The sequence below is a fragment of the Aulonocara stuartgranti genome (assembly GCF_965226115.1).
Source record: "Aulonocara stuartgranti genome assembly, chromosome: 5".
NCBI classification, from domain to species: Eukaryota; Metazoa; Chordata; class Actinopteri; order Cichliformes; family Cichlidae; genus Aulonocara; species Aulonocara stuartgranti.
Window position 1 is genome coordinate 28063389 of NC_138943.1, and position 21076 is coordinate 28084464.

At 39.9% G+C, this 21076-nt stretch overlaps 2 protein-coding genes and 1 long non-coding RNA gene across 3 annotated transcripts; 1 reads left to right on the forward strand and 2 right to left on the reverse strand.

The window, feature by feature from the left end:
• Positions 1-1114: 1114 nt before the first annotated feature.
• drd5a (dopamine receptor D5a) lies at positions 1115-4096 on the reverse strand. Its single transcript, XM_082534222.1, has one exon. The coding sequence runs from the start codon at positions 3682-3684 to the stop codon at positions 2302-2304; it is 1383 nt and encodes a 460-aa protein (XP_082390348.1). The 5' UTR covers positions 3685-4096; the 3' UTR covers positions 1115-2301.
• A 1665-nt stretch (positions 4097-5761) lies between these two features.
• Positions 5762-14746, reverse strand: otop1 (otopetrin 1). Its single transcript, XM_082534648.1, is given in 7 exon segments — positions 5762-6916; positions 7591-8498; positions 13084-13214; positions 13427-13485; positions 13843-13979; positions 14176-14617; positions 14620-14746. Coding segments are annotated over 7 exon segments (1935 nt in total). The 5' UTR covers positions 14707-14746; the 3' UTR covers positions 5762-6745.
• Positions 14747-19556: 4810 nt separating this feature from the next.
• Positions 19557-20840, forward strand: LOC309707603. Its single transcript, XR_014277020.1, has 3 exons — positions 19557-19625; positions 19833-19924; positions 20644-20840. It is a non-coding gene; the product is annotated as an uncharacterized lncRNA (long non-coding RNA).
• The last annotated feature ends 236 nt before the right edge of the window (positions 20841-21076 follow it).

Genomic DNA, 21076 nt, shown 5'->3' on the forward strand with positions numbered 1-21076 from the left:
CCTGCCAAGAGACAAAAACGTTCTTTTTTTAATAGGTGGGTTACAGGAAGCTGCTTACCAATGTAGAGTTCCCATTTAAGTACACTGTCTAAATAATTCTTCCACCACTGGCAGCATAAATCAGGTAATGAATTACAGTGAACAGAACATCTTGGGTTAATATTAAAAATCTGAGTTCATACAAAGTAAAAAGAAAGTTTTCAAAAAATGCAAATGAAGTTATTTGGAAATTAATTATCTTGTGTTTTCTGTTGTACATTAACATGTTGCGGTAAATAGCTTCCTTGTGGTATTGCAGATTTAATATAGAAGACTGAGGAATCTGAATTATTGCCACAGACTTTCTTTTGTTGATGATTTATACAGCTATGATATGCATTATGTACTCTCTGGCAGTCATTCCATTGTTAATCCCTCCCTATTCGCATATTCCTTTGGCCAATACTTGTCACTCATCATGAAGCCTAGTAAAGCATTGAACCCGAGGTTGATGTATCCAGAATCCAAAAGTCAATTTTAGACAAATGATTGAGTTGGAGTGCATCAGTCTAGATAACTGTGGCAAAAAGGAGCATTTTCTGTTTACTTGTGCCAAATGCAGGGATCAAACCATGAAGGGATTTTCACATAGTGGGTTTTGTCTTTTGTTGGAAAAAAAGGCTAAACTAACAGATGTTTCTGGCAATTCAAACTTTTGCTTCAGATATCATGTTATTTACGATGTCTAAACATTGATTGATTTCTACATTAAATAAAAATATTGCTTTACTGAAAAATAAATTGTAAGTACAAAAACGAGCTGCTTCGCTTCCATGTTCTGCTCTTTGTATTGCCTTACCTACACAACTGTGACTTCAAACCTTTCTTCGTGTATAATAGAAAATACACCAGCTGGCCAAACCTGTGGAAGACAGGTCAAATCAAGTCTTGGTGGGGCAGCAGCTTGTATACCATGCAACCAAGTAACCACAACGTTCTTCATTTTGAGTGCACTTCTGGTGCATGTCATGTCCCCTCACTAGCTGTTTCTCTGCCAACACTTCCTGTCAATCTCAGCTGTTAAGATGTTCAAAGAATGCAAAATACCAAAAGAAGAAACATGTCAAAAGAACGGGTCAGATGTGGATGTGCATAAGAATGAACTCACTTCCTGTTATGCTTAAAATAAAATTCTCCAAGCTGCACAGAAACCACCTGAAATCCCGTTAGCATGAATATTGGGTTCGCGAAGATACCAGCTCACTCTGATGCATGACAGCATTTTATTAGACAAATGATGACACACTTCACTGTTTAAAGGACAGTAGTATACATTCAGATCAGGTCATCTGTACAGTACAAAGATAAGAGAGAAATGTGGGAGAGGTGATGCATGACATCCAGTTGTGTTGGGCCAATGGCCACACATGTATTTAGGCTTCTATAGTAACATTTCCTCTAGCTGACATGACACTGCACCCTTGTTGTGTCTATCAATGCTCTCCTTGAAGTCTTTGGTCAATCTTTCTCCTTTTAGTTATTTCAGTCAGAGTTGAATCGGGCTCATAAAGCAGAAGCATTACAGTAGTTTTGGCCTCAATGAGAAATAAATGATCACAAAAAGTAGTAATGCACACAGATTCCCCTTTTTTGTATTTATAGCATTAGATTATGTGATTTTTATCATCCAGGCATGTTGGAAGAGTCACTGGGGTGGTGCAGTGGCAAAACACTTTAATACTGCATTTTGGCATTGTGTAACTTGAATTCTACAGGACACATTCCTTTTATGTCTCAAAGCTGTTATTTGAATAAGCTATAAGGCTCTGAAATAACTGCATTTGACTGTCTTGGTTTCACTGTCTGTAAGGCTTTCCCCCAGTTTTCATACTCAGTGGAAAGGCGAACACTGGATACACATGAAGTTATTAAGCAGCAAAGAGTCTTGTTTTTACAAACACTTTCCCTCAGTCATGATGGACATTAGACGATGATGCCATTAAAGCCTCTGAGTAAACAACAGCTTTAGCAACACTGAACCTTGAACAAAGGAACACAGACTTCACTTGTCATTTAAATAAACACCTACACATCAAATTTGTTTCAGACAACAAGACAACATCACATTTCATGTCAGGTTGGCCTTGTGGCTGCAGAGACATGCCCCTGCTTAAGTGTACTTTAGAGGGTTCCAAGACAGCCCTGAACCCAGAAGCAAGGGCTGCTGCACAGAAACCTCCTGTGAAGAGGCAAAGAGCTGAGTGAACAATGAAATTATTATCAATACATCCAGTTACGCACGGGGAGAGACAAGGTGTGGAGTCAGTGTAATCCATTGGGTGTGAATGGTGACACCCTGTCAAGGCTGATGTCTGCCTCGCAGTCCTCCAGGTCACAAACCGAGTCGGTGGCGTTTTCGTGGTTGTGAGAAAATTGTGAAATCCTGTCGAAAGTCTCCTCATGCTCGATACATTCAACGACATTGGGGATCATATTCACATAAGCGTTCGCGATTTCTTTGTGGATGAGGGTATCTTGGTTATACGACACCAGCTCGTTGCTGATGTTAACAGTTTCCACTGGCGTGTTGGAGCAGAAATAGCGGCAGCCCAAGAGGCTGGCGAAGGCCTTCCTGAACTCAGCGTTGAAGGCGTATATGATGGGATTCAGGGAGGAGTTGGTCCAGCCGAACCACACGAAGACGTCAAAGGTCGTCTCGCTTACGCACGGAAGACCCGCATCCCGGTCTGCCGCCGGCCTGTCGCAGAACGGGACCATGCAGTTTAAAACGAAGAAAGGTAGCCAGCAACACACAAAGACACCCATGATCACCGACAGAGTTTTGAACACTTTGGTTTCACGTTTAATCGACGTTTTCAGTGTGTTGTGGTGTTGGCACTCTATTCTGTTGGTCCTGCAACTTTGCGCATGTTCTGCCGCTCTCTCCAGAGAGGCTATTCTTCTAATTTGTATTTGCGCAATCCGATATATCCTGGTATATGTTACAATCATAATTGCCACTGGGATATAAAAACTTATCAAGGAGGAGGATATCGCATACTCTCTGCTCAGACTGGAGTCGCAGTTTTCCTCTACCTGCCTACTTATGGAAGAGTTGTGCGCCCCAACCATGTCGTCACCGCTGGCTTTGTGCCAATTTAGCTGGACCGGTATGAATGAAATGAGCACAGACAACGTCCAAGTGATGCTAATCATAACAAAGGCAACTCGCTGGGTCATTTTCCTCTCGTAGCGGAAGGGACTGGAGATGGCCCAGTATCTATCCACGCTGATAATGCAGAGGTTAAGGATGGAAGCGGTGGAGCACATAATATCAAAAGCAACCCACACATTACAGAAAGTGCCAAACGGCCAATAGCCAGCTACTTCTGCCACAGCTTTCCAGGGCATAACCAGGACGGCTACGAATAAATCCGACAGCGCTAGGGACACGATGAAAATGTTGGTGACTTTGGTCCGTAGGTGCCGAAAGCGCAGCACCGCGGAACACACCAAGATGTTCCCCAGCAGGGTCCATAGGATAAGCAGAGAAAGCAGACAGCCCGTCACTGTGCGTGCCACCATATCCCTTCTCCCGTCGCTTTTTGCCTCAGTTTCAGTACTGTTCCACATAATCTCTCCGAGGGGTGCCCGCGCAGAGTCAATACCCTGCACTGACGAGAGATACTTTGCTGGATTCTCCATTTGCTTCTTCAAGTAAAACTGAAGTCCATTGCTCCGTGCGCGGGGACGGGCTCAGTTATCGGCCAGCCATCGTTTTGTCCCCAATGATCAGCCTGGCTGCCTGCCTTATGTGGAGTGCGAAACAGAGGGAACGAGACAATTGCGCGTGTTAAAAGTGAGCCAGGCGACGTGTCAGGTGCGCTGAGGGGCTGAAACGCAGCACGTAGTGGCGGGCGCATGTTGCAGCCTTTACGGTCGGATCGTCTGACCTGGCTTCCACTTTGAAGCTTTCTGCACAAGATATCCTGAGCGTAGCGTGGGTAAGGAGGGAGTCCCAACACACTAACTTAGCCAGGGCTGTGCGCATACACTGACACTGCTGTACGTAACACATGCATGTTACGCACAGCCGTCCACTGCGTCGGGACTGGGTAGAGAGCATTCGGTATTTTCAGGGATTTTTTTCTTGTGTGTGTGTGTGTGTGTGTGTGTGTGTGTGTGTGTGTGTGTGTGTGTGTGTGTGTGTGTGTGTGTGTGTGTGTGTGTGTACTCCAAAGAGAGCAATTACAAACTTCCAATCAGCTGCGGGTTTTCATCCAGTTATGGATAGTGTTATAGCCTGGTTTATATTTAAGCCCTATTATTACGACAGACTTCAGAGAGACAACACTGTGCATTTCTGTCCAAGTCCAGAGAGAGCATTTACAATCTATATTATACACACAAAACTACAACATACGCCCATGAAGTGACAGTGAAAGAACGGAGCCTTACTCGTAGTCTAACAGTGCAGAACTGTCCGTGGTGCTGAAAGCTGAGAACCCCATCTATCTATCTATGTAAAATTTTCAGTGAATAATGAAAATAATAAAACCCATCTAACACATCTTTAGGTAATATGACAGGCTACTTAGATACTTTCATTGCGTTTGCCTTATTAATTAAAAAAAAGGTAATTTTCAACTATGGAAGTTTTATCTTTTCTTTTTTTTCGGTATTCTTTTGTCTCCCGACGGCAGCGACTGAAGGTCATAACCCACCCATTTAGCCGAGTTGTCCGAACAGGTGAGTCACATTCACACTCCTAGGGAGCATGTTAGGCCGGGAGCTGCTCTGCGTCGTCGTGTGCCTGTGCAGCAGACTCGCCGTTTCCGGCTTTGAAACGTCACGGGTATTTTTAGACGCCTCCGCCTGCCTGTCAAATCGTTCTGACACAACGTTAAAATCATCCCCCGACGCTCAATGCCATATTCTCTGAAGTAGCATAAACATAAGCTCGTGATGCCATGTCAGGAGACAACCTGTGTCCGACACTGCATTTCCTTTTTACGCAGACAGCACACGTTAGTTATCTATAGACGGGTTGGTGTGGAGGTCGCTGCAAAAGATGACTGATATTTTGCAAAGTGTATATTGCGGATTACTATTTCCAATTTAACACCAAACTATAGGACTTCTATTTTGAAGTCACAAATAGAAGCACAATTGTGCAGTTCTTCGTTGCTGTTGGTATGCTTTGCAACTTTGTATGTCTTCAAATCTAAATCTATCCTATCTTTATCACTTATTTTTTAAGAAATCGTAAAACAGTCATTTAAATGAAGACCATCAGGCAGTATCATTTGGATAGTCCAAAGCAGTCTCAACAAAAGACATAAATACGTTGCGCCATCCTGTGGTGCGTAGGCACACTGCATCTGTTACCCTTCCAGACTTTTATTGAAGAGTGAACAGAGTGTGTAGCAGGTTAAGCAACACGACATGACATAAAGATAGTTCTTGTTTATTTCAACAGGAAAAAGATATGAAATTACAACTAACTTTAGACATCATTTCTCAATAGCACCATTTAACTGAAATTTCACAAAATCATAGCGCACCCTTTAAATGATTTTGGTCAGTATAACAGTATTTACTAAGATGGCAGAAAAATCTGCAAAACAAAACATTTTGCACAACTTGGCACATATTGAGAGCACATACAGTATATGGCACCAGGCTGAGAACCTGCTGAATGTCTAAGATTATTTGGTGATCTGATACAAACTAGTACAGTACTATTATATATCTGTGGTTTTAATAGAGGAGAAGCAAGTGTTGTCATTTATATCAGTGTGATGGTTTTCATTTCTGGTTCTTCAGATGTAAACATCAGTCCGCAGTGCCATGCAGCAGTTGTCACTGCAACAGTTTGTTTTGCAAAAATCCCATCCTTATGCACAATCGTGTTAATGCACATTAGTTCAGTGTTATCAAGGTCCAGAAGAGAAGCCTTTTTTAACACAACTTCTTGATTAGTTCAACAGAGCAGCAAATGAGAACGCAGTAAGACACTGAGGAACCTTAAATGGCTGAGAAAGGGAATTAAGTGCTACATCTGAGAACTAATATCCAACTCAAAAGATGATTTAATTTGTTTGTGCTTAGATTGGCACTTACAACTTAAGTGTTCACTAACCTAACTACTTAGGCAAGCAAATGAGAACCTTATCCATGTAAAGTATGAACATTTTAAATGCAGATAAAGTAAGGATCAGGTGGCACACCGCTGAGCTTGTAGCTGTTAAATACAGTACTATTGGATATTGAAAATAATGAGTGTTTATGTAGTTCCTCTGCAGTCTTTTTGTATATGGTAATCATGTTGGTAGGGTGTTATTTTATAATAGTAATTATGTTTTCAGTCACTAATATGAAATAATATAGAAAGTGTATGTCAGCTAAAGCATATATTGTACATGATCCACCTGTTAGAAACCCCACTGTAATGTTACTACAATATAAAAAGTACAAAGAACCCTTTCTAAATTCATAAAACCAAATATTTTTTTCATCACTAGCTTTAACAACCCTTGCATTACACAAGCTAATTCTTTAAGGAACCAGGTCTAATAGGTTTGTCCTCCTCTGCAATCCCCACAGTGAGGGATCAACGTTTGTCTCCACAGATTACTTTCAAGTCTGTTGGACTGTGATCCAGACTGCCTCCTGAATGGTTGACCTGCGCTGTGACACACTCTCGAGAGCCAGTGGTGACAAGTGTTCGTGTGCATGTTGCCATTGTCAGTCATCTGCTATTTTGTCAGACTCTGGAGAACACCTCGAAGAGGGAGGCAACTGCATGCATGCGGTAGAAAAGGTTCAAAGGGATGGCAAAATTGAGAACTGTGCTCCATATGCTGAAGCCATATGTCTCCTCTTCCAGTCCGTTGTCATACTGTGGCCTGCAGCCAAAGGCAGAAAGAATCCACAGCTGAAATGGAAAAAAGAGAGAGCTCTAATTAGATACACCTGAATTCATATACTTTTAGCTACTTAGGGGCAGAACAACAAGGTAGAAACACAACAGTGTCATTTTATAAGGCTTAAAGTTGCCTGTTTATATTATTATATTTGAAATTCAATTAGCCAAAAATGCTGTAATTAGTCTCTATTACCTCTATTTTTACTTTTGCTACCATCACTCCTGAGGAAAATATCTCAGTGCTCCACTACCTTCACCACAAGCTAGTAACGTCCTCACTTTAGTTATAATCTCAGTTATAGCTAATGATTGTTACACGTCACATAACACTTAATGGAGAGTTTTGTATCTGTTGTTGATGAGAGTAGTGAAACTAAACCAAAACAATACAAATGTGGCTTAAGCATATTAAAATGAGGGTGATTGGCATGGAATCCCTCTTTGTGTTTACCACTATGGCAATAGTGAATAGCAAATATATTAATTACAGAAGCTTAAAATGAACAAATAATAACTTTTGACTTTTGGGAGTCATCCTAGCAAAAAGAAATGAACTTCGCATTTTGTTGGGTAAAATACACTTAATCAAATGAAGTTTCAAATGGTCAGTAGATTTTACATCAGCTCGATCAATTCCACCTATTAAAAAACTAATCATCACAGACCAGTTAACCAGTGCTTACCGAAATGTTACACATAATAAGGAAAACAGCAATATTCTTCAGGATCTGCCTCTTTATATTTGGGCGTTCCACTGTTTCGTTTCCCACAGGCGCTGGCACATCTGAATGTTTCCGTGGGCATCCATAAACCTGCTCACTCTCCTCCTGCTCGCTCTCAGTAGAGACACAGCTCCTGTCTGGAGATTCAAAAGTTCGGTTGATGATGCCATTGCACGGCGGAGCGAGAGAGGAAGTGACAGAGAAGACTTCTGGAGCAGCTGGTAACTCTGGGTCCTGCCTCTCTCTATCCTCTTGCTGGCGATACAAAGACTCTATGATGAAGAGATTCTGGACATATTTCTCCAACACAATAAACAGAGAGTAGACCAAATTTGTCCAGCGGTAAGGAGGGTTGCTTCCGGTGCTTAGCACAGACACTATGCTGCACCATGACATGAACCAGGAGCCAATGGAGGATCCAAACAGCACCTCCGTGTCCAGCTGTCTTGACGGGTTCTTGGAGGTGTCCAGCGGCATGTGGTTCACTCGGTATATAAGCAGACCCGAAGCACCGGCGCAGCACATGACCGTCAGCATGACGATGGCATAAATGTAAAACATGGAAACGGCTGACCTTCGCATCTGGATTGACTTCTCTACATGAGTAACGTAGACCACCAGTATTCCGATACTGCTGGCCAGGGCAAGTAGACCCACAAGAGGACCTAAGATCAAGCCCCGGTTTTTGGCAACCTGCCTTTTATGGTTTGAAGTGAGGTCAATGGTGCGTCCAATATTTCTCCACATCACGAAAAGCAAGACAGAAACAAAAATGTGGTATTCAATATTGAAGGGGTAGAGATAGTAGAGGCTGGTGGCGAACATGGAGCATGTGCTGGTGGTGCAGTTACATTGTGGTTCTGAGTACTCTGTAAAACAGTTAAAAATGTGGGCAAACACATGAGTTACAGGGAAATAGAACAATAAAAAGAAGCTGACCATGCCAGTGCTGTCTTACATTAGTACAGCCTGTCTGTTTTTTAAGATAAGAACAAAATGAAAGACATGTTAAGCAATGATACTGTTCTGAAAGCTAAATGTTAGAAATAATTTAAATGTAAAATAGAATGAATAGTAAATCTTTTACAGGTTGACAACAACAACAAAATGGATTATATTATCATTAAAAACATAAAGATACACAATAATCATTCAGATTCCACACTACAAGTATACACACATATGCCATAACAGAATGTCTATCTCAAGGTTTAATATTGTCTGACTCAACATCAAACATGGCATGTGCAGGTCAGATAGCAATGTACAACCCCAATATAAAAAATGCTGGAATACTGTGTAAAGTGTGAGTTAAAATTAAATATTTAAAATAATATATTTATCACACATTTATTATTTCATGAAAAAAATATTTGCTCATTTTGAATTTGATGGCAACAGCATGTCTCAAAATAGTTGGAATAGGGGCAACAAAAGTGTGGAAAAGTAAGTAGTACTGAAAAGAGACAGGTCAACGAACATTTTGCAACTAATTAGGTTAATTGGTAACTGGTCAGTAACGTGATTGGGTAGAAAAAGGACATCTTAGAGATGCAGAGTTTCTTTCTGTAAACTGTATCTAGAAATTGTGGAACAAATTTAGAATAATGTTCCTAATAATAATGAAGGCAAAGGAGCTTGCAAAGAAAAGCGTCTGGACTTCTTTAAGTTGCTTCTTTAACTTTCAAGCAACTTAAAGAAGTCCAGACGCTTTTCTTTGCAAGCTCCTTTGACTACAATGACCTGGATGACTGAGAACCTTCACAGACAATAATAATGAAGATTTTGAATATCTCATTATCTACAGTACATAATATCATTAAAAGATTCAGAGAATATTGATAAATCTCTATGTGCATAAGACAAGGCTCAATTTTGGATTCGTCTGATTTTGGGATGCTTCCAAAAGGTCACATCCTTTAGTATTATTAAATAAATATTATTAAATCCTTTTTATGAGGCATTTTTTGAAAACATGGATGCTGCTTTCTCCAGGTTAAAGAAGAGGGAGACAATCCAGCCTGTTATCAGCGCTCAGTTTAAAAGCCTTCATCTGTGACAGTATGGGGATGTAATGTAATTGGCAGCTTGCACATTTGTAAAGTGCTGAAAGATGTATATAGGATTTAGAGCTACATATGCTCCAATCCAATCAATATCTTTTTTCAGGGAAAGCCTTGCATATTTCAGCAAGACAGCTAAACCACATACTGGATCTATTACAGCAGCATGGTTGCACAGTAGAAGAATCTGGGTGCTGAGAATTTCACCAGTTGAAAGCATTTGCCACATCGTGAATGAAAAAATATGATGATGATTCAGGACTCTTGGGCAGCTAGAATGCTATATAAGATGAGAATGGAACAACATTCCTCTCTCAAAACTCCAGCAGCTGTCTCCTCTGTTCCCAGATGTTTATGGACTGTTGTTAAAAGCGAAGAGGATACTACGCAGTGGTAAACAAGATTCTGTCCTAACTTTTTTTAGTCATTTAGCTGCCCTAAAAATTCAAAATGTGATAATATTTATATTAACATGATATGTCTCAGTTTAAACATTTGATTTGTTTTCTGTGCTCAGTTTAAATGAAATGTGGGTTGATAAAATTTGCATATCATTGCATTCTGTTTTTATTTACATTTTACACAGTGTCCCAACTTTTTAAAACTTTAAATCAGGCTCACGTGAAATAACAGAGTGCTCTGTTTAGGCTTATTCCTCTCTTTCGATTTTTAACCATAAAAATATGTTTTTTTTTGGGTTTTGAGACAAATTTTAAGCTATTGAATTTTTACTAATCTTCTCTAATGAATGTGTTGATATCCTTGTGCTGCCCTAAGTTATACTGTACTATGACAGGACATCCCAACTTTTTGGTTTGTTGCAAACCCCTTTTGAGTGCATGTGGTTTGTGGAAGCTGTAGCATATTCACATTTAGAATAGAATAGAATAGAGTTCAACTTTATTGTCATTGCACATGCACAGGTACAGGGCAACGAAATGCAGTTTGCATCCATCCAGAAGTGCTTTAGTGATATAGATATATTACAATATATATTAGCAATAATATAGATATGTAAGTATATTACAGAAATGGGTCTATTTATATCTCTCGGCTGGCCTGGGAAAGCCTTGGTATTCCCCCGGATAAGCTGGAGGAGGTGGCTGGGGAGAGGGAGGTCTGGGCCTCTTTGCTTAGGCTGCTGCCCCCGCGACCCAGCCCCGGACAAAGCGGATGGGGATGGATGGATGGATGGATGGATGGATGGATGGATGGATGGAAGGATCTATTATGGTATGTTATAATGTACACGGTATGAAGTATGTTGTGAATATTCTATAACTATAAGTATGTACAGGCTGTAGTGAGTACAAGCTATGTACAGGCTATGAACAGGATATAAATATGAAAAACTATACAGAATATGAAATAAATAACTTTACAGAAATCTGAGATATATAGTTATACAGAAATGGGAACTATGCAAGTTGTAAACAGTTGTAGGGTTAAAAATTATCGTATGTACAGAATGATTATTTACACAGAGCTATACAGTAGTGCAGTTAAGATAAGTGAGATATGTGGATAATTTCTACAGAGGCTATATAAAGTACTAGTGGTTGTGAGTGGTGGTTCAGTCCATGTTATTATTGTGTGTTTGAGGGTACAGTTGTCCATTGTGTGTGTGTGTGTGTGTGTGTATGTTCAGTCCATGAGTTTGGGGTCTTTGATGATTTTCCCAGCCCTTTTCAGACACCGCTTCCTGTAGATGTCTTTTATGGCAGGAAGTGGTGCTCCGGCGATGCGCTGGGCAGTTTTCACGACCCTCTGCAACGCCTTCCGGTCCGAGGCAGAGCAGTTCCCGTACCAGACTGTTATACAGTTGGTCAGGATGCTCTCGATGGTGCAGCGATAGAAGTTCACCAGGATGTCTGAGGACAGGTGGTTCTTCCTCAGAGTCCTCAAGAAGAAGAGGCGCTGGTGAGCCTTCTTGACCAGCTTGGAGCAGTTGGTCATCCAGGTGAGATCCTCTGAGATGGATTGTATTGAATGCTGATCTGAAGTCTATAAACAGCATTCTGGCGTATGTGTTGTTGTTGTCAGGTGTGAGAGGACAGAGTGCAGTGCAATGGAGACTGCATCCTCTGTGCTCCTGTTCTGGCGGTATGCGAATTGGTGGGGGTCCAGGGTGGGGGGGAGACAGGATTTGAAGTGTGCTAGGACCAGCTGCTCTAAGCACTTAGTGATGATGGGGGTGAGTGCTACTGGGCCGTAGTCACTGATTTATCCAAAATTGAGGAAATAATAATAATAATAATAATAATAATAATAATAATAATAATAATAATAATAATAATGATATGGAAGGAAAAAACCCAGAAGAATAAAAGTATTATTCTGTAGAGACTTGTAATTCTCTTTATTCAACAACATTTGTTTTATGATTACTTCTGACATCTTGTTGCTCGGTTTTACAAGACTACATGAATTTCAAAGCAAAAGATTTCTTTTAAAATTTTGTAGCCTCTCAACCAGTATACCACCCACTGTACTTACTGGTACACCCCCTTTTAATTTGGAATTTAAATATTTCTTCTTCTTAATATATATATTATTGCATTAATTGTTGGGATACCTTATCTCTTAATATGTTTTATGCCTTTTAAGCCCTTTAAACCTGTATTTGTGACACTGAGCTGTACAAAAAAAATAAATTGAACTAAATTTAAAAAGTGATTTTTATTTATTTATTTTATTTATTTAATGATGAAAATGCGAATATATTTTTTTGTGTGTGATTGTTTGTTTGCGAGAGAAAGAGAGCAAGCAAGTTTCTGCTTTTGAGTATTTATTAATCATATTGTATTCGTTTGAAATTTCCTTCATTAGCTGAATGCACGTCTTGTACACTTCCTATGGTTACACTGTTGCCCTCTAGGTCTTAAGCCCCCTCCCAACTCACCTGCTCCTGGCCCCCATCGCCCCCCCCCCCTTTCCCCCCGAGCCCACTACTATGGTCATGCACCCTTTAATTAAAAAGTGAACAACAGTCAGGGTGCAGCCAGCCTCACAGTCAGCCGGATATGAAGAGGAGTAGCAGAACCCCTCAACCCTAAGCTTAGATGTATCAGTTACTGTAATTGCAGTACCCTTGGGACTAAGCAGCCTGGGGACAAAGCCGTCTGAGGTCAAGTGGGGGGTTGCCAAAGGAGGTGGTGGTGGCTGAAGTGTGGGGAAAGGACTGGGGAGGGGGCAACAATATGTGTCTTCTGAAACCTAATAGAGAGACATTCGACACAAACAAGACCCGCTGAGCAGCCAGGCTTACCTCCCTTGCACTTCCAAGCCCTCCTCTCTTTCCCTTTTCTTTCATCCACTGAAGTGAGTTCTCAAGCGGACTATTGTACTTTTCTTCTAAAAACAAGCCTGCAATCGACCCCCGGATCCTTACCTTTAGTGAGGTTTATGAGGCCCAGGGCAGAAAGTCTCCTCTTATGGTTGTTCAGGAAGTGTTCAGCCTCTGACATCACACCACTGCACCACAGGAGGATGTTGGTAAAGACTGCATGGATTACACCAAATCTGAGGAGACAGCAGTTGAAAATAAGACACCCGATCACCTAACAGCAAGTATAAGTGACAGGATTTAGCGGTGTTGTTGAGCTTGTTTCATGCCATTGATTAAAATAGAACTATGAACACATAATTTTCTTATGATTTGCAGGTGCAAAAACAAACAAAAGAAAAAAAGGATATATTGACTAAAGGCCCAGGTTATCGCACATTTCACACACCTCTCAAATGTTTCAAAGCTCTTGATGACATCCTTGATGTGAAACCAGAGAAAATGCACCTAAATAAAACCCAAACACAAGTCTTAAAAAAGCTTGACAAAGTCATATCCAAAATGCAGTTTAGTGATTTTATCAAGCTTCAGAAATACACTTCATAATATACTAAGCACATACTTATTGTAAACTTAATTCTATTTATTTGCTTAAGTCATTGCATTTAAAGATTCCCACTGATATATGCAGTTACACTCAAGCGACATGGACAATGATCGGATTATACTGTCGCAGCAACGCTCTCTACTTGCCTTAACAACAAAGAGCACATTATTCTAAGATCTTGAAATAGTATGTGGGAAAAAAAGATACTGCTGAAAGAGTGTCACATTTTAAAAATTAAACCTAGGCTGTGCACATACCTGTGCCATAGTGTGAGTTGCGTGGATGACAGGATATACCACGAGCACCGCCGACACACAAGGTTGAAAACCAACATATTGCCCAATTCGGAAAGCATCCATAATCAGTGAAAGGAGTGCAAGAAGGGTCAAACCACCTAGAAAAAGAAAGTTATTGAGCGATATAATCAAAGAAAATAAAGTCTTTGTGACCACATATGTTAACATTCAAGTTCTCTTTAAGTTATGAAACAAACATATAGTGGTCACGCGCATAAATCCCTTTAATTTTCACACTAACGGAAAAAACTGTTGCATAAGTGCGCATTTGCCTGTTTAATCTCGCAAACTCGCCTCTTATCCAGCCTGAGGTGGCGTGTACATCTTTTTCTGGCGGCACGCTCTTTTGCCTGTCCCGTACCAAGATGTACCACATCATCCAGAGCAGCTGGAGGATCATGAGGCAGGTAGTGAAGGACCGCAGATCCTCTTCTTTAACGGAGGGGTTCTTGTTTGCGATGGCAAGCATCAACGCCGCCCCGATCAACAGCAGATTGGTCCCGTATTGCCCGCTCAGGAACTCCGCGTTCTTCTTCGGATAGTCTTCGGACAAACTGATTTTTAGTTTGCTGAAGATCTTCTTGTCCTGCTCGGAGCTGGACGACGACGAGGAGCTGTTGCTATACTTGTTCGGACACATAATATCCAGGCCGTTATGTTCCACCATGGTGAGAGGCATGTGCAAAAGGCGCAGTGCTGGGAGAAATGGAAAGTCAAAGCCGTGCAAAAGCCGTGCGCTATAAGTGCATTTGAGGGAGGCGAGACGTGTAACCTGTTGCCTCTAGGTGGGGATTCAGATGGATAGGTACCGTGCCAAACATGCATTCAATCTTCAAGATCCGGCTCAGTGGCCACGCATAGTTTGAATGGGCTTGATAGATGCCATTGTCATCTTGTAGCCCTGAAACAAATATCTGGTCGTGTACCAGGCTCGCTGAGTCACTGAAAAGTGAAGATTATGTTTCAGTCTTTCCGAGAACGCGGTCTTCTTGGAACTACCATACGTTTACAAAAAAAAAAAAAAAAAAAAAAAAAATAGCTGAGTCTGCTGTGCCAACCATTCAGCAGGCTACCTAAAGAAATAAAAAAAAAACTATGCGTGGGCTTGGCCACAATAACAGAAACAACTGAGCTGTGCCCAAACCCACCTCTTTAGAGCAGCTGCCAAACAGTCCGTCCAAGTCTGCTATCAGGTGTTAAGCGTACACGCCTGGATAAGATGAAAGAGAACATGACATTTCTCAAATCTGAGATTTTTACAGGCTGCAGGAGAGTGGCCTGTTGTGACAGTGACTTAAATCTAAGTGCTCCTAACACAAATCCACTTGGGACTGAGATGTGGTTAAAATATTTGCTTTCAAGTAGGTTTAAAAAGGAAGAAGAAGACGAATCAGATTTCAGTGGCCAAGTATACAATGGCTTTTTGTGAGTGGATGTCAGGGAGACCGTGTAGGCCATGGGCAGTAAGATCTCTTAAGGATATGACCGTGTAACCTATTAAATAACATCCGGGTGGACACACGCAAACAGCCCAGCAACAGAATAACTGCTCACACCGATCGCGGTGATTAATCTGATGCGATATTGTTTAACAAACAAATTCTTCTTAAATAAATATATAAAATGTAAAAAATAAAAACAAACAGCTGGTGTTTCTATGCAGACAGAACGGTGGGTTCGCAACGGCTCTCGTTAAGATTTAAGAGCCCGAGTTCATTCTAGTCAAGAAACATGGACTTCAAAATATTTTTCAAAACTAAATAAAACTGGATAAATTTGTGCATTTAGGCTCTTTCATAAATTTCACCAATAGTTGCTTTGATATAAGTCTAACATTTCTGAAAATTCACATTTCACCAGTTGCTGCCAGCAACATAACGAATCAACCTTTCCACGAAAGGTCTTTTAGTCTTATTTGCGAAACTGCAGCGCGCACCAGCTGACTACGGTGTGCGTCATATAGCCTAACTGTTCTGAAGCTGGCAATCAGTGAACTGAGGAAGACAAACTCCCTCTTTCGAGCCTTGTGTTTCTGATTAGCTGAGGTGTCCATTATCCTTTGGCGCAGGACTCGGGACACAATGGCATCACGAGTATTCAAAAGATGATCACGTCAGGGTCCATCTCATTTGCTGAGTGGACCAGTGATTTCTTGATTAGCGATAAAAACGCTCGACAAAAAAGAGAGTAAAATCTGTTCTTTATCTGGATACTTTAATTGGCTATTGAGCAGGTCTAAAGGTTTTGATTGAATTCCGAAATACTCATTTCAGCCCTTTGTTGATTGCTCGTCTGGATCCACAAAACAAAGCAAAGACCATTGAATTTCAGAGTAGCTTGAGGGAAATTCTATAGCAATAAGATTTACTGTAAAAGCCTCTTTTTAATATCTTTAAAATGTTTTTAAAAGCGTCATTTGAGATTATTGTGTGCTGCATTCTGGTATGGTGATTACTATTATTCTTTTTAACTCCACTACACTGAATTGATAGCTTTTAGGGGTCTCCTTTTTTAAGAGAAGACACTAAAAGGGGCCATTCTGATCACTCTAGACACATAACTGTATTTTCCCTGTATACTTGCATAAATGATTAAAATCTTGACTCCTTAATTGCTGCAGTGAAGAATGTCGTTATAATCTGAAAATATTAATTTTACCATCAACAGTATAGTTATAGCCCTGTTTTGAATCGTTACCCTGGACAAATGAGTCACAATAACAGTTGTTTAAAAAAAAAATTAGCAAGATTTAACCATTTCAAATTCTCATCTTCTCATATTTTAAAGTTACTGCTTCAAAAACTCAAAAAACAATGAACTGCCAGTTATTTTATTGCACTACAGTTCACCACTTGCATTATTATTTACATAACTCACATATGGTTGCCATAATAGGCCAGGTGAAAGAAAAATGGGTTATGATGTAGGGGGCTTTTAATCGAGTTGGTCCTAGACTCTAAAGTTAGGAGCTCAGTTTCAGTTCAAACTTTGCTACAATGGCTTAAACCTCTGATGTATGCTGCCGTGACTGGCATGGAGATGCTGGGTCCTTTAAATCCTGTGGGCTGTGGATGACAGCATCACTGGCCTGGGCTTGTTCCGGGGGATGCTGCAAAGGTATAATAGGATCTTGGAGATCAAGTCAATGCATTTGGTTTCCTGAGTAGTTTTTTTGTGGTGTGGGCCATTATCCTCCTGATGGGTGTGACGTAACTATGGGAGGGTGTGCTTTGTCTGAGAAAATGTTTGTTTGGGTGGCATGTGTCAAAGTGCTATCCATATGAATGCCATGACCCAGCGTTTTCAACAAAGAGTGTTGCACTATAACAGTATGATCAATGTAATTCACTTCCACTGCTAGAAGTTGAAACGTTTGTTTAATGTTTGCATAATCTGCAATGATAATGCCATTATTTTATAGAATGTATTTCAAGAGACTCAAAGAGTCCTGACATAATAGGAAAGATTATTGTAACCACTAAAAAGCAAAAATATATTAGTCACATTAAAAGCAGATCTAAAAAAAAAAAAAGATCATTCAGTGTTTGGTGCTTGGACTTGACAATGGAGATTGACAGATGGCCTCAGAGCATGGAGGTGGAGCAGATCAAACAGGACAAGGAATTTAAATTGAAAGGGTTGTTAGACAACTAGGCAGTTCTGAATGAAATTCAGCCCACTATTGCTTTTCATGTGGTAAAAATGGTCTGAGCTAAAATGGATAGGTCAGTGTAAGTGAGCCTTAAAAAAGCATGTTTAATTTTCCCAGAAATTGTCTGCTGTAAATTTATTTTTACTTTACTTTTTACTGAAACATTCTACATTTGGAACATACATCAATTTATCTTATATAGCCACCATATGAATATCCATAATATTTTACATAAAGCATTTAGTGAGCTTGCTGCTACATGTGTTTACAAAAAATATGTGTAGAACACGTTTTTGTGTGTGAGTGTATCTAGTTTGTTAAGATTTAGCACTGTAAAATAATGAAGGGTTAGGGAGTGCACGCCTTATATTCTCCTAGTTAAACAGAAAACAGGCTGGCAATATTTTACTGCAACGAATATACAACATGCAAACATACAACAGAATACAAGATATAGTTTACGAAACTTCACAAATGAAAAAAACAACAATAAAAAAGGTGGTTTGACTTAGAACACTGACACAATATGCACACAGTACAGAATGTTAGGTTGACACTTACTCCTCTCGCATCAAGCTGGCCCAACTTTTCTGAAAAGTGAAATATTGAGTTTTCTCACCCTGTTACAGTTTTGTTGAATTGTCTGCAGTTGTTGGTCCTAGTTCTGTTCTTCTTACACGTTCATCCAAATAATAAAATAGATATGGATATCTTTTTTAAAACATTTATTTTTTACAAAACAATTTAAAAACAAATATAATTAAATAAACTAATGTCATTCCATTTTGAATACATCACAGAAACTCTACTTGTCAATTAAATATACCTCAAAACAAACTGGAAAGGAGAAATCAGATCAGGATTTTTATCCACTAGGTTACTGCAAACCCGAGTGCATAAAAAATATTCTATCAAAGAAAAAGAAAAGATAATAGTGCTTATCCCATATTTCCTTAGAGTAGCAGTTGCCAAAGACACTTCAACTGCAAACCTTTCACCATCTATGAATGTTACCGACATTAAATTATAGCACACTATAACACACCTAACACTTACTTCAGCCAACTCATGAGTCCATTCAGTGATTAGACTGCAACAAACCTTCCTGCTCCTATACTATCCATCCGCTTCCGCTTATCCTTTTCAGGGTCGCGGGGGGCGCTGGAGCCTATCCCAGCTGACATAGGGCGAAAGGCGGGGTACACCCTGGACAGGTCGCCAGTCTGTCGCAGGGCTAACACATAGGGACAGACAACCATTCACACTCACATTCACTCCTAGTGACAATTTAGATTAATCCATTAACCTATCCCCACAAGCTGCATGTCTTTGGACGGTGGGAGGAAGCCGGAGTACCCGGAGAGAACCCACGCAAACATGGGGAGAACATGCAAACTCCACACAGAAAGACCCCGGCCTGATGGAGGAATTGAACTCAGGACCTTCTTGCTGTGCGGTAACAGTGCTAACCACCGTGCCACCGTGCTGCCCTCCTATACTATATTATAATAAAATAAACTCAGTAAAAGATTGCAAATAACTTGTTGTGAGTTTTCAATCATTGCAGTTTGAACTCAAGTCTATGACTGCAAGAGTTTGGTTATCAGCATATGAACTAGAGGGGAGCATTTACTATTTTGTGAATTCACTTTAAAATGTCATATTTTTTTTAATGTGTTATTTCATGAGGACGTTTTAGTCACTTGCTGAAACAAATATATGGACGTGGCACCATGGAGGTAGGTTATATATTTGATTAATTTTTCTCGGTCCTTCCCTCTCATCAGCTAGTCTTAATTTTAGCATTAGCTAAGTGTAGCCCGGGTTGTTTTTTCAGAAGCCCGGAGTCTTTTGGAGTGTAATTTTTTCATAGTTAGATGCCTGGCTGACAACTGTATAAAGCAAAAAAAATACACACAATATTCTAAGCACATAGTGCACACTGTGGGATTTTACGACTGTGCGTAAATCCCCCCCTAATATTGGTATGATCCAAGCTCAGGCACTAAGCGGGGCGGGGCAGCTGCTGCCTACGAGTGCGCTGTTGGAGAAACGCAGCCAGGCAGATAGAGGAGAACTGAAGTTTGACCAGGTACCAAAGAAAATCATTTGTACTGTACAAATAATGTAAATATGACGGTGTATCACAAAAGATTGATATCAAACTGATCGCTTGACCCATATTATGTTACTTGCTCTTCAAGTGAATCAACAAATGGCGAAATGAAAAGCCGAACAACAACAATGCTGTTTCTTTAGAGAGTCTTAGCTTACATGTGTGTTTATTTCATATTTTCAGTTGTTACCCGCCATGGCTAAATAAATCGGTTTCAGTAATGCACTGATATACAAGAATGGACATAAGGAGCTTCTTTCAAAGAAAAAACTCTGGTAGTATTTTATATATTATGCTTTGTATGTTGTTCAGTATATTCCTATGCAAAACAAGAGGAACTTCAATACACAGCAGTATATTCACAGTTGAAACCAGATATTTACATACACTTTATGGAAAACACAAGAACATTTTTTTACTGTACAACATCAATTTAGAGTAAACTTGTTTTGTTTTGGATAAATAAATATTGAAATATCTTTTGAATTAGTTAAATGTCAGAATAAAGAGAGACAGAGCTGTCTATTTTTTATCACTTTCATCAAATTTAGGAGTACATGTACACTAAGTTTATTGTTAATTAATAAGAAAATTCCAGACGATTCCATTCTGAGCTGAAGAAGCTTCTGATAGGTTAGTAGAGGCCATGTGAGCAAATTGGTGGCACAGCTGTGGATGCATATAAGGCAAAACACAGAGCCTGTTTCTTTGACATGGGAACATCAAGAGATGTCAACCAAAACACCAGGAACAGAACTGTGGAGCTCCATAAGTGTGGCTCAAGTTTGAATACAATTTGGTGCCATTTACAATTAAGAAATACAGACAGTTTCTCTCTTTACTCTTAAAGTTAACAAATATGTTTTTTATATTTATCAATCTAAAAAAATAAACATTTAGTCTGATTTGATGTTACAATTAAAAAAGTGTTTGTGTTTTTAATCTGAAGAGTATGTAAATATCTGGTTTCAACTGTATATTTGATGATTGTCAGCACAAAGAGGGAGAGAGAGGAACAGAGAGGGAGATGGAGAATGAGGACAGAACAGAGATGGAACAAGAGCAGGTGAGACACACATGTTAGTCAAATGGTTGTTTACCAAAAGCATCACCGTATCATAGGTACTCATGTATCTCGTACCTAGTGTTTCTTTTTAGGTTTGCTATTTTTCAAATTCTACATTTATTAAGTTTTGCAGGCTTGTTTGCACAACAAGGCTAAACAATTATATAAACTTTTCTCAATCTAAATAGTGGACTTTGGTAGAATTAAAAAATAAGTGTAGTGCAGGTCTATGATGATTTTTAGTGCTACTATCATCTAGTTCTAATTCTGGTTCTGTCTTGGTTAAATCCTAAGTAGTCCTGATTTTGAACTGTTGTGTCCTGTTTTAATTCTGGATCAGTTCTGGGTCTGGTTGAATTGG

Bases quoted from the DNA above. Each gene is read 5' to 3' on its own strand.
- drd5a (XM_082534222.1), bottom strand. From the start codon at position 3,684: ATGGAGAATCCAGCAAAGTATCTCTCGTCAGTGCAGGGTATTGACTCT.